Source organism: Columba livia, chromosome W (assembly GCF_036013475.1).
Source record: "Columba livia isolate bColLiv1 breed racing homer chromosome W, bColLiv1.pat.W.v2, whole genome shotgun sequence".
Lineage (NCBI taxonomy): Eukaryota > Metazoa > Chordata > Aves > Columbiformes > Columbidae > Columba > Columba livia.
The window spans coordinates 13,863,949-13,877,033 of NC_088641.1; the positions used below are offsets into that span (position 1 = coordinate 13,863,949).

At 45.0% G+C, this 13,085-nt stretch overlaps 1 protein-coding gene across 4 annotated transcripts in view; it reads right to left on the reverse strand.

Moving 5' to 3' along the window:
- The window catches only part of LOC135577134 (E3 ubiquitin-protein ligase RNF38-like), a 153,335-nt gene that overhangs the window by 17,222 nt on the left and 123,028 nt on the right, over positions 1 to 13,085 (reverse strand). For all 4 annotated transcript variants that reach the window (XM_065044892.1, XM_065044891.1, XM_065044890.1 and 1 more), the window contains one exon: positions 3,727 to 3,897. In XM_065044892.1, coding sequence (XP_064900964.1) covers positions 3,727 to 3,897 — 171 coding nt within the window. The remainder of the gene's footprint in view (positions 1 to 3,726; positions 3,898 to 13,085) is intronic.

Consider the following 13,085-nt stretch of genomic DNA (forward strand, 5'->3'; position numbering starts at 1 on the left):
AGAATCTGGAGAAGAACCACCAGCAGTGGATGAGAATTGAGTCAGGGATTGGATTACTTGAGAGAAGTTGACCCATGGGACTACATCCAGGGGTGTTGAGGGAACTGGCCAATGTCCTTGCAGGGCTGCTCTCTATCATCTTTAAAAGGTTGTGGAGATCAGGGGGAGATGCCTGACAATTGGAGAAAGGCAAACATTGCATTCATCAGCAAAAAAGGCCAAAAAGACAATCTGGGAAACTTCAGACCACTCAACCTTACTTCAGTCCCTGGGAGAAACAGGGAGTGAGTCTTGGAACATATTTCTGGGCACATGGAAGAGGGAACAGTCAGCATGGCTATAGAAAGGGTAAATCAACCAGATTGTCTAGTATGATAAGGTGACTGGATTTGTGGATGAGGGGAGAGCAGTGGATGTAATTTACCTCAACTTCAGCAAGGCTTTTGACACTATCTTCCACGATTTTCTTGTAACCAAGTTTGGACATTACAGTCTGGATGAGTGGACAACCAGATGGATAAAATATGTTTGGATGATCAGGCTTAGATCATAGTGGTTAATGGGACATACTCTACCAAGATGCTGGTAAAAAGGGGTATACAAGAGGGACCTAGCCTATTTAACGTTATCAGTAACCTTAAAGAGACAGAGTACTTGCTCATGAAGTATACAGCTGATAACAAATTGCAGAGAACAGTCCATACACTGGAAGGTAGGGCTGCCATACAGCAGGACATGGACAGGATGGAGAAATGGGCCAACAGGAACCTTATGATATTCAACAATGGGGGGGGTCTGGAGCACAAGTCTTATGAGGAGCCATTGAGGGAGCTGGGGCTGTTTAGCCTGGAGAACAGGAGGCTGAGGGGAGACATCGCTCTCTACAGCTACCTGAAAGGAGGTTGCAGCATGGAGGGTGTTGGTCTCTTCTCCCAAGTAGCAAGTGATAGGATGAGAGGAAATGGCCTCAAGTTGCACCAGGGGAGGTTCAGATTGGATATTAGGAAAAATTTCTTCATGGAAAGGGTTGTGAAACACTGGAACAGGCTGCCCATGGAAGTGGTTGAGTCACCAGTCCTGGAGGTGTTTTAAAGACATATAGATGGAGACATGGTTTAGTGCTAGAGTTAGGTTATGGTTGGACTTGATGATCTTAAGGGTCTCTTCCAACCAAAATGATTCTATGATTCTATGAACAAGGACAAATGCCAAATACTGCACCTGGGAAGGAAAAACCCCTCACGACAATCCAGACTGGGGAATGACTGGCTGTGAAGCAGCTCTGCTGAAAGGGGGCTGTATTAACAAACAGTAGCATAGCCAGTAGGTTGAGCAAAGTGATTATCCACCTTCTACTCAACACTTGTTAGACCTCATGTAGAATACTACATCCAGTTTAGGGCATTCAAATACCAAAAAAAGACGTTGAAGTAGAACAAGCTCAAAGGAGAACCACCAAGATGGTCATGGGACTGGAGCATTTGTACTATTAGAAGAGCTTGAGGCAACTGGGCTTTTTCTGCCAGGAGAAAAAAAGGCTTGGGGGAGGGGGGAAGGACACTTAAGAACAGCCTTCCAATACCTGCAGAGATTTGTTCAAGAAAATGGGACTCAGGCTCTTTACAGTGGTGTACAGTGGAAGGACAAGAGACAACAGGCATAAGTCAAAACAAAAGGTTCCAGGTAAATACAGAGAGAAGCTTTTTCACCATGACAACAGTCAAGCAGTAGAACAGGAACCTAGAGAGCTTATGTAGTCTCCATCTTTGGAGGTTTTCAAGACCCAACTGGCAAAAACCCTGAGCAGCCTCACCTGAACTCATTGCTTATCTTGATTTCACAGAATCCCAGAATGTGAGGGGTTGAAGGGCCCTGGAAAGCTCATCCAGTGCAATCCCCCCATGGAGCAGGAACACCCAGATGAGGTTACACAGGAAGGTGTCCAGGCGGGTTGGAATGTCTGCAGAGAAGGAGACTCCACAACCCCCCTGGGCAGCCTGGGCCAGGCTCTGCCACCCTCACCGGGAAGAAGTTTCTTCTCAAATTTAAGTGGAACCTCCTGTGTTCCAGTTTGTACCCATTGCCCCTTGTCCTGTCACTGGTTGTCACTGAGAAGAGCCTGGCCCCATCCTCCATTTGAACAGAAAGTTGAACTAGAGACATCCTGTGGTGTCTTCCAACCTGAATTATCCTCTGATCCTATGATCCCTTTCATCAGACTGCATATATAAGGCAGTAACTAACTTCCTTGAAAGAGATGTTCTCAAACTGAAGAAAATAGTTTTACTTCACTACCATAAGGAATAATTGAAGGCACACTGATGTATGAAGAATTAAGAAGTTTCTTATGAAAAAGTCAGCATTTCTCTGTGAAGCAATAATCTTCATCATAAACAGTATTATTTATAAATAATCTATTGCCATCTTTAGGCTAGATACATTATCTTCAGGCTATACTTTTGCTATTAGCAAAGGTCAATTCAAATCTCAGCTCATTTTGGTCTCATTTTTCAGGAAAACCTTAACTCTACTATTTCACCCTTCTTTTCCCAGTACTGAATTCTACGTGCTTCAAAACAGTCAGATATGAAAGTCATCTTGTGGAACCAAAGGAAAAGGAAAATTGTTTCCCCATTCTGCTGAACAGTTTTTAAATCGTCAGCATTTTAAAGGCAATAATTCTTCTAGTAAGACTGGACAGCAAAAATCAAGCTATCAAACAGAGCTAAAAGTTAACAAGGGAGTCTATTCCTGAAGCTAAAGTAGCAATCTAAGAAGCCCCAACATTTTCTGAGGGAAGACATCTTGATTACCAGAAAAAACTATGCAGAACTGTTCCTCCATATTGAAATTATTACAATAGTGCCAACACCTGACATTTAACACAGCAGTATTTGTTACTGCTCAAAACAGTCTGAGCAGTATTTGTTAGTAAAACTGAAATTATTTTGTATTTCTGTATTAATGAAATATTGGTAAAGCTCCAAAGAAACAGGCACAAAGATGCCTGTCAGAAGATTAGTAAATAGAAATTACTGATCTCTGGCAGAAGATTAGTAAGCAGAAATTACAAAATGTAATTTTTTCCCTCATGTCCAAAATACCATCTTCTCTCATGTTTCCATAAGCCCTATTATGAAGGCATTAACTTTTCAGTCAAGTTTGGTTAAGTTAAAAGAGGCAATAATTTCTATAATCGGAAGAGAAAAGAGGTTCCAGTAGGCCATGGAAGGTTTAAGTAATACTTTTCACACTAGTGTTTGGGGTGGATACAGTGGTCCCTTTAATCAACTGTGAATTAATGTGGTAGAAGCATGCAGTATAAATAATGCTTTGTGCTTTCTGGTCTCTATACAAAGTTTTTTTCTCTGAGACCACTGCACTTAGGTCTCTATATTCTCTTTTACTTTCTGGAAGAACAGCACCTGCAGAAGCAGTATATGAGGCAAACTTATGTCAGACTGGCAGGAGTACAGGCCTCCAGGGAAATGGAGTAGGCAACAGCTGAGGAAATCTTAAAAGAATCAAAATTAATTTCAAAACAATACTTTTTTTTTTTTTTTTCAGACTAAGTCTTGCTCACGTAACACTACTACAAAACCCTATTACTTACTCTAAATCAGATCCACTTGTTCTCTCAACCAGAATGTTATTAGAAGGACAAGAGCATTATTTGCTGATCAACTCCAAAATACTTTAGGAGAGGGGATAAGAAGTATTACTTACTGAACGTGACTGCTGTGCTTGGAAGGGAACAAATTGCCCTGGAGGTGGCAGATGAGACGGGTAATGTGGAGAAAGGTGAGGAGGATGCAAAAGGAATGGGTCGTTAGAAATCAGAGGTGGGAACGCTGCATATGGTACTGGTAGATGTTGGACTGAGCACGCCTGAAGCATCTGAAAGAAAAATGAATATTTTTACATCTATAGTGAAAGGAGATTATTAAAAGAAAGCAGTCCACATACCCTTAGCTTACAAAAACAACCCATGCAATAATTAATTCAGAAACTCAATGAACAGTGATTCTTGTACATAACAGGGTCTAAAAGTGTGATGCTACCAGCTACACTTGCAAGGTGTAAAGGGCCTTTTACTTCAGATGAAGTCTATAGAAGTTGGGGGTGTTCACTCTGCATTATTAGGCACAGATTCCCAAGGGGGGAGCAGGTATACTTACCATAGTAGCTTTTATTCTTCACAAATGTTACATTTACAGACACATGCCAAGAAAACAATCACTAGTTGGAAGTGAAAGACTCCTAAATGTCAGATTGTGCCCTAAACAACTCTGTTGCCTGAAGTTGAGCCCCTTCTCTTCTTTCCCATCTTGCTGGTACCTGCTGTCCCCTCTCCTCTGTCCTGGGACTTTGAGGTGATCTGTTAAAAGAAAATGGTGTCCATCCACCATAGCTGCAAGGCTGTGGCTGTAACACAGAGAAGCACTACAGCCTACCCATGCTGACATCTCCCCCCAAACAGACCTTCTAAGGATCGATAAAGCTGTCCAGACCTCAGGCTGCATGGAGCTCCAGTATCTGGAAGTTCCCCTAGCACCTGAAGGCAGTGGTGGATATCATAGCTGCACAAAGGTGTCCAGCATGAAAAACTATTTGGACAAGTAACTATGTAAGATGAGAAGGTTAACAGGCAGACGGAGATTCTGGGAACATGAACAGGAGGTCAATACAAGGTATTGTGCACTGTCCTGGGCTGAAAAACAGTACTGCCTTAAGGCTGTGCAAGGAGTGTAAGTGGAGTGACTACATCGGTGACTACATCCGTGGACAAAGGAAGGGCTACGGATGTTGTCTATCTGGACTTCTGTAAGGTCTTTGACATGTTCCCCCACAACATCCTTCTCTCTAAATTGGAGCAATATAGATTTCATGGGTGGACTGTTGAGTGGATAAGAAATTGGTTGGATGGTCACATCCAGAGAGTAGTGGTCAATGGCATAATGTCCGGATGGAGGTCAGTGACGACTGATGTCCTTCAAGGGTCTGTATTGGGACCAGTACTGTTTAATGTCTTCATCAATGACATGGACAGTGGGATCGAGTGCACCCTCAGCAAGTTTGAAGATGACACCAAGCTGAGTGGTGCAGTTGACACACTTGAGGGATGGGATGCCATTCACAGGGACCTGGACAAGCTCAAGAAGTGGGCCTATGTGAACCTCATGAGGTTCAACAAGGTCAGGGCAATCCCCAGTATCAACACAGGCTGGAGGATGAAGGGACTGAGAGCTTCTCTGAGAAGAAGAACTTGAGGGTACTGGTGGCTGAAAAGCTGGACATGAGATGGCGATGTGCATTTGCAACCCAGAAAGCCAACCATATCCTGGGCTGCATACAAAGAAGTGTGGCCAGCAGGTCAAGGGAGATGATTCTGTCTCTCTGCTCTGGTGAGACCCCACCTGGACTTCTGTGTCCAGCTCTGTAGTCCTCAATACAGGAAAGACATGGACCTGTTGGAGCAGGTCCAGAGGAGGACCACAAAACTATCAGGGAGCTGGAACCCTTCTCCTGTGAGGACAGGCTGAGTCAGTTGGGGTTGTTCAGCCTGGAGAAGAAAAGGCTTCTGGGAGACCTTATTATGGCCTTTCAATACTTAAATGAGGCATATAAGACAAATGAGGACAGTCTGTTACAATAAGTCAAGGAGTAATGGTTTTAATCAAAAGGAAGATAGAATCTAGATATAAGGAAGAAATTTTTTATAATGAGGGTAGTGAGACAACGGAACAGGTTTCCCAGAGAAGTTGTGGATGCCCCACCCTTGGAAAAATTCAAGACCATGTTGGACTGGGGTCAGAGCAACTTGATCTAGTTGAAGATGTCCCTGGTCATTGCAGGGGGGTTGAGCTAGATGACCTTTGAAGGCCCCTTCCAACCCAAACTATTCTATGATTCTATGGCTCTATGAAGGTAAGCCTGAATTCATCCTCAAGCTGACACAAGTAACTCATAAGATAAAGGAGACTGGAAATTTGTCTCTGCTCGGACTAAAAGGAAGAACCTTCCCTGATCCCCTGAAGTGCCCCTGCACTGAAAATTAAACAGCACATGAGTAATGGATAGGATCCAGGAAAAGCCAACCATGAAAAGTTGATCCAACCACCCATCCGCTTTAGAACCAGTGCCAGATTCCTTACTGAGAGGTGCCAAGGCACCCATTTGCCATCCAGAGAAGTCTGCTGCCTACAAGGAGCTCGCATTTGTGACATCCCTCAGAGGTTGCCTAGCCTGGTGAACCCTGCAAATTATCATCTGCAGTCAGAGGAAGGGGTTCAGGAAGGAGGAGAAGAATTGATGAGGTGAATGCCTGGCTGTGTGGCTGGTACCATACTCAAGGTTTTGGCTTCTAAGTTCATGGATCTACCTTTGAGAAGATGGGTCTGCTGGGAGCTGATGGGATTCACCTCACCAGTTGGGGCAAGAGGTTCACAGAATCTCATTGTCACAGCCTGGTTGGGATTGGAAGGGACCTCTGGAGATCATCTAGTTCAACCCACCTGCTAAAGCAGGTTCACCTAGAGCAGATCACACAGGAATGTGTCCAGGTGGGATTTGAATGTCTCCAGAGAAGGAGACTCCACAGTCTCTCTGGGCAGCCTGTCCCAGTGTTGTGGCACCCTCAAGGTAAAGAAGTTTTTCCTCATATTCAGATGGAACCTCTTATGCTTCAGTCTGTGCCTGTTATTCCTCATCCCGTTGTTGGGCACCACGGAAAAGAGTCTGGTCCCATCCTCTTGACACCCATCCTTGAGATATTTATAAGCATAAATAAGATCCCCTCTCAGCCTTCTCTTCTCCAGGCTGAACAGACCCAATTCTCTCAGCCTTTCCTCATAAGAAAGATGCTCCAGACACCTAATCATATCTGTAGCCCTCTGCTGGACTCTTTCTTAGACTGAGGAGGCCAGAACTGGACACAGTACTCCAGATGCAGCCTCACCAGGGCAGAGTAGAGGTGGAGGATCACCTCTCTTGACCTGTTGGTCACACTTTTTCTAATGCACCCCAGGATACCATTGGCCTTCTTGGCCACAAGGGCACATTGCTGGCTCATGGCTGAGGCTACACATCATCCAGGTCATTGATGAACAGGTCCAACAGGACTGGACCCAGTCCTGAACCCTGGGGAACACCACTAGCTACAGGACTCCAACCAGACTCTGCGCCACTGATCACAACCCTCTGAGCTCTGCCATCCAACTGGTTCTCAATCCATCTCACTGTCCACTCCTCCAACCCATACTTCCTGAGCTTGTCTATGAAGATGTTGTGGGACACAATGTCAAAAGCCTTGCTGAAGTCAAGGTAGACAACATCCACTGCTCTCCCCTTGTCTACCCAGCCAGTTATGCCATCATAGAAAGCTATCAGGTTGGTCAAACATGATTTGCCCTTTGGTCAATCCATGCTGACTACTTCTGATGACCTCCTTTTCCTCCTCATGCTTGGAGATGACACCCAGAATGAGCTGTCCCATCACCTTTTCAGGAGTGGAAGTGAGGCTGACTGGCCTGTAGTTTCCCGGGTCCTCCTTCTTGCCCTTTTTGAAGACTGGAGTGACATTGGCTTTCTTCCAGTCCTCAGACATCTATCTTGTTCTCCAAGACCTTTTCAAGATGATGGAGAGCAGCTTAGCAATAACATCTGCCAGCTCTCTCAGCACTCGAGGAAAACAGAAGATTAAGCAATACATTGTTTAGAAGCAGAGCGCTTAGCTTATGTTTTACTAGTAATTAATAGATGTATTGTGAGTAAGAAACTAATCAATCATAACTAACTAACTTCATCAATTATTTCTTAGTATAGATGTATTGTATGTTAAAAATTTTCAAAAATTGTAATTAATATGTAATAATTGTGTGAATATAAGCAACGCAAGTGCATCCAGTCATTGGAGCACTTATGGAGAATAATTCCCAGTGATCCCCAGTGCTGTCAATAAAGAATGCTGCATAACAGTATAATTGACTCTGCTGTTAAGTTTATTTCTTTGTTCCAGGGAGATGGGGGAGTTACAGTCAGTACATAACAGTTCCTCTCTGCAGCTCCTTACTCCTCATGCTTTTCCACTGTTCCAGCGTGGGTCCTCTCTATGGGCTGCAGTCCTTCAGGAAAAAAAATTGTTCCCGCTTGGGTTCTCCACAGGCCACAATTCCTATCAGGGGGGTACTTCATGGGCTGCAGGGGAATCTCTAGCACCTGGAACACCCCCCTCCCCTCCTTCTTCTTTGACCTTGGTGTTCCCTCTACTGTTTCTCAATCTTTCTTCTCTCTTCCGCTGCCTGTCTGGTGTTTTTGCCCTTGCTTAAATATGTTTTTACAGAGGTGCCACCAACTTTGCTGACTGTCTCATCTTTGGCCTGCAGTGGGTCCATTGGGGAAGCTGGCTGGAACTGGCTGTGTCTGGCACAGGGCAGCCTTTGACCTCTTCTTACAGAGGCCACCCCTGCAGCATACCTCCCTGCCAAAACCTTGCCAAGTAAACCAAATACAATTTGTCACATGAACATTTTCCTATGCAAAACATCCCAATAAATTAGCTATTTTTTAAACACACTGTCCACGAATGTTTGTGCAACACATCCTTAGAGTCAAGAGCGATTAGTGTGGATCACAGCAGAAAGAGGAAGCCAACAGATGCAGCAGTTTGTGCAGCAGTTTCTGGGCTCTGCTTCTCTGAGGTCTTCTTGAGATCTCTTTGCATTTCTGGGCACTTTCTATGGGATCTGGAAACTCCTGGGAACCCTCAGAGGAAATTCAGGGTTCCCGGTGCTGTCCATTGAGGCTAATGATAAGGTAAGGTCAGCTCCTAACAAAGTCAGCTGTCCTCATCAAATGGTGCCCACAGCCTTTGCTCTAGCTGACCCCTGATTAGGGAAGGTCAAGCACCTTTTTAGCTGCTGCTGGGGAGAGGCCTAAATAGCTCCCAGACTGTGGTGAAGAGAGCAACTAGGTGTGGCAGTTTGTATAACAGGGCACAGGTCTTGGACATCTTTGACAGATCATGGAGAACAGGAGAGGTGCCTGAGGACTGGAAGAAAGCTAATGTCACTCCAGCCTTGAAAAAGGGCAAAAAAGAGGACCCAGGAAACTACAGGCCTTTTCAAGATGATGGAGCACAACTTAGCAATAATATCTGCCAGCTCTCTCAGCACTTGTGGGTGCATCCCATCTGGGCCCATGGATTTGTGAGTATCCAGTTTGCTGAAATGATCTCTAACCTGATCCTCCTCAACCAAGGGAAAGTCTTCCTTTCTCCAGGCTTTCTGTCTTACCTCCAGGGTCTGGGATTCCTGAGGGCCAGTCTTAGCAGTAAAGACAGATGCAAAGAAGGTATTCAGTAACTCTGCCTTCTTTGTATCCTCCGTCACCAGAGCACTCACCTCATTCAGCAGCGAACCTACATTTTCCCTAATGTTCCTTTTGCTGCTGCTGATGGTCTTTGCTAACAAACTGACTAAACTTATAAGGGGAGCTTTAAACTGGATTTATCAGGGGAAGGGGAGGGAGTTTTGAGTAACAAAGAGTCAGGGCCTGCTGATGCATTAGGAACTGTGGGAATGGCAGGACGTATGGCTCCAGCCACCCAGATGATAAAGGAAGATCAATAGTAACATGACCATCTGGACGGTCAAAGTAGACTAATACTAACATGATTAAATCACAGCAATCGGTCAAAACAAGGTGGCCTTGACAGCTTACACAAGATTGTGTGTTTGTAAGGGGTGATGGCCCAGGCTAGTGAGAATGACATCTCGGGCCGGAACACTGGATGTATGTCATGTGAGTGTTGGGCCTGGGTGTGTGTATTTGGAATAACATCTTTTTAAAAATAAACATCCTGTTTAACCTCTTGGTCCAGGCCCATATCTGTAAAGCTATAAATGGAGAAAGGCTAATTAAAGAAGGCTCAGCTCTGCCTGGCTCTGCTTTCACTGTTAACAAGAACTCTGTGTCAGTGTGTCTCTGTCTGCATTTCTGTATGCGTGTCTGTATGTATGTGTCATTCTCATCACTGCAAGGAACCAACAGGGAAATATCAGAAATGCTACAAAGGGATTAGGGCTTGTTCCTCCAAAAAGGTGACTGGGTCAACAGCCCAACTGAAGTGCCTCTATACCAATGTACACAGATTTGGGTAACAAACAGGAGGAGCTGGAAGCCATTGTGCAGCTAGAAAGCTATGATATAATTGCAGTCACTGAATCTTGGTGGGATGAATCACACAACTGGAGCGCTGCAATTGACAGATATAAACTGTTCAGAAGGGACAGGCAAGATAGGAGGGGCGAGGGAGTTGCCCCCATGTAAAAAAAAATAAAAATTGATTGACTGCACAGAGCTGTCTTTGAAAAACAGCAATGAAGAGGTTGAGAGCTGAAGGGTAAAAATTAGGGACCAAGCCAACAAAGGAAGTCTCGTTGCTGGTGTTTACTACAAGCTGCCCAATCAAGGGGAGCCTGTTGAAGCAGCATCCTTACTTCAACTACAGGAAGCATCATGCTTGCAGGTTCTGATCCCGCTGGGGGACTTCAGTCACCCTGACTCCTCCTGGAAAAGCAGCACAGCAAGCTATTGGAGTGCACTGAGGAGAAGTTCTTAATCCAGGTAATAGACAGCCCAACCAGTGGAGAAGTATTACTTGACCTGTTGCTCACCAACACAGATGAACTAATTGGAGAGGTCAAGATTGGTGGTAGCCTGGGCTGCAGCAATGATGCCCTGGTGGAATTCACAGTCTTGAGGCATATGGGCCAGGTGAAGAGTAAAGTCAAGATCCTGAATTTCAGGATTTCAGGAGAGCAAACTTTCACTTGTTTAAGGAATTAGTGGATGGGACCCCCCCCCCCCGGGAAACTGCCCTCAGAGATAAAGGAGCTGAACAGAGTTGGCAGCTCATTAAGGACATTTTTCTTAAAGCACAAGAGCTCTCAATTCCCATGTGGAAGAAATCAGGCAAGGAAGGCAGGAGGCTAGCATGGCTGAGTAAGGACCTCTTGGTCAAACTAAACTGTAAGAAGGAAATGCACAGGCAGTGGAACCAGGGACACATATCCTGGGAAGAGTATAGGGATGCTGCCTGAGAGTGTAGGGATGAGATCAGGAAGGCTAAGGCAATGCTGGAGCTGAATTTGGCAAGGGATATGAAGAATAATAAGAAGGGCTTTTAGAGTTACAAAGTCAGAAAGGTACTTTTCTAGGTACAAAGTCAGAAAATGATAGGGGACCTGGTGACAACCAACATGGAGAAGATTGAGGTGCTCATCAGCTTTTTTTGCCTCTGTTTTCACTGGCAATTGCTCTTCACACATCTCTCGAGACCCTGAATCTCAAGGCAGGGACTAGGGGAATGAAGTCCCTCCCATCATAGGAGAAGATCAGGTTTGAGACCACCTGAGGAACCTGAACATACACACGGGACCTGACAAGATGCATCCCAGGGTCTGAAGGGAATTGGCAGATGTAGGCACTAAGCCGCTTTCCATCATATTTGAAAAGTCATGGCAGTCAGGCAAAGTCCCCAGAGACTGGAAAAAGAGAAACATCACACCCATTTTTAAAAAGGGTAAAAAAGACAACCCTGGGAACTGCTGACGAGTCAGCCTCACCTCTGTGACTGGTAAGATCATGGAATGGATCCACCTGGAAGACATGTTGAATCATGTGAAAGAAAGGGAGGTGATCAGAGACAGCCAACATGGCTTCATCAAAGGCAAGTTGTGCCTGACTAGTCTTGTGACTTTCTGTGATGGAGTGACTGCATTGGCGGAGAAGGGAAGAGCTAAGGATGCCATCTACCTGGAGTTCTGTAGGGCCTTTGGCATGGTCCCACCAAACATCCTTGTTTCTAAATTGGAGAAATATCTGTTTGATGGATGGACTGTTAGATGGATAAGGAATTGGCTGGATGACTGCGTCCAATGAGTTACAGTCAATGACTCAATGTCCAAGTGGAAACTAGTAATGAGTGGTGCTCCTCAGAGATCTGCACTGGGACCAGTACTGTTTAATCTCTTCATCAATGATATAGTGGGATCAAGTGTACTCTCAGCAAGTTTGCAGATGACACCAAGCTGAGCGGTGCAGTTGATACACTTGAGGGACAAGATGCCATCCAGAGGGACCTGGACAGGCTTGAGGAGTGGGCCCATGAGAACCTCCTGAAGTTCAACAAGGTCAAGTGCAAGGTCCTGCACCTGGGACAGGGCAACCCCCAATATCAATCTAGTCTGGGGGATTAAGGGATTGAGAGCAGCCCTGCAGAGAAGGACTTGGGGTACTGGTGCATGGAAGACTGAATATGGGCCAGCAATGTACTGTTAAATTACTGTTTAATCTCTTCATCCATGACATAGTGGGATCAAGTGTACTCTCAGCAAGTTTGCAGATGATGCCAAGCTGAGTGGTGCAGTTGATTTGCTTGAGGGAAGGGATGCCATCCAGAAGGACCTTGACAGGCTTGAGAAATGGGCTCATGTAAACCTCATCAAATTCAGCAAGGCTGTTACTGTTTAACCACAGCTAGCAATCAAAACCACAATAGCTGCTCTCTCACTCTCTTCCCCTCTCCAAATATGGGAGAGAATGGAAAGGGAGGAACTCATGGACTGAGATAAACAGAGTTTAATAAAATAACAAAATAATACTAATATACAACTACTACAAATATATATATATATATATATATAAAATGGAAATATAAAAGATACTGAATGCAATTCTTCACAAACATCATCTGAGCTGAGCAGTCAGTCGTGGGAAGAGAGCACTCTGGTCCCCAACAGCTGATCCCAGAGAGAGCGAGAGAGAAAAGACCAAAATGTTAGGAAGGCCCAGAGGCCCTCTGGAAAATGGCAGAATAGCAGAAGGCTGAACTAAAAGAATTCCTGAAAAGAACTCAGCTGAAATGGAGCAGAACTGGAATGGGTCTCCCTGAGCCGGAAAGCCTGACTCTCATCGAATATGATGCATGATGCTAACGCCATGGAATATTCTCATTGACCAGTGTGGATGGCAGTCAAGGTCTGCCCTATCTATGCCCCCCTTCCTAGCTGCCTCACGCCTGC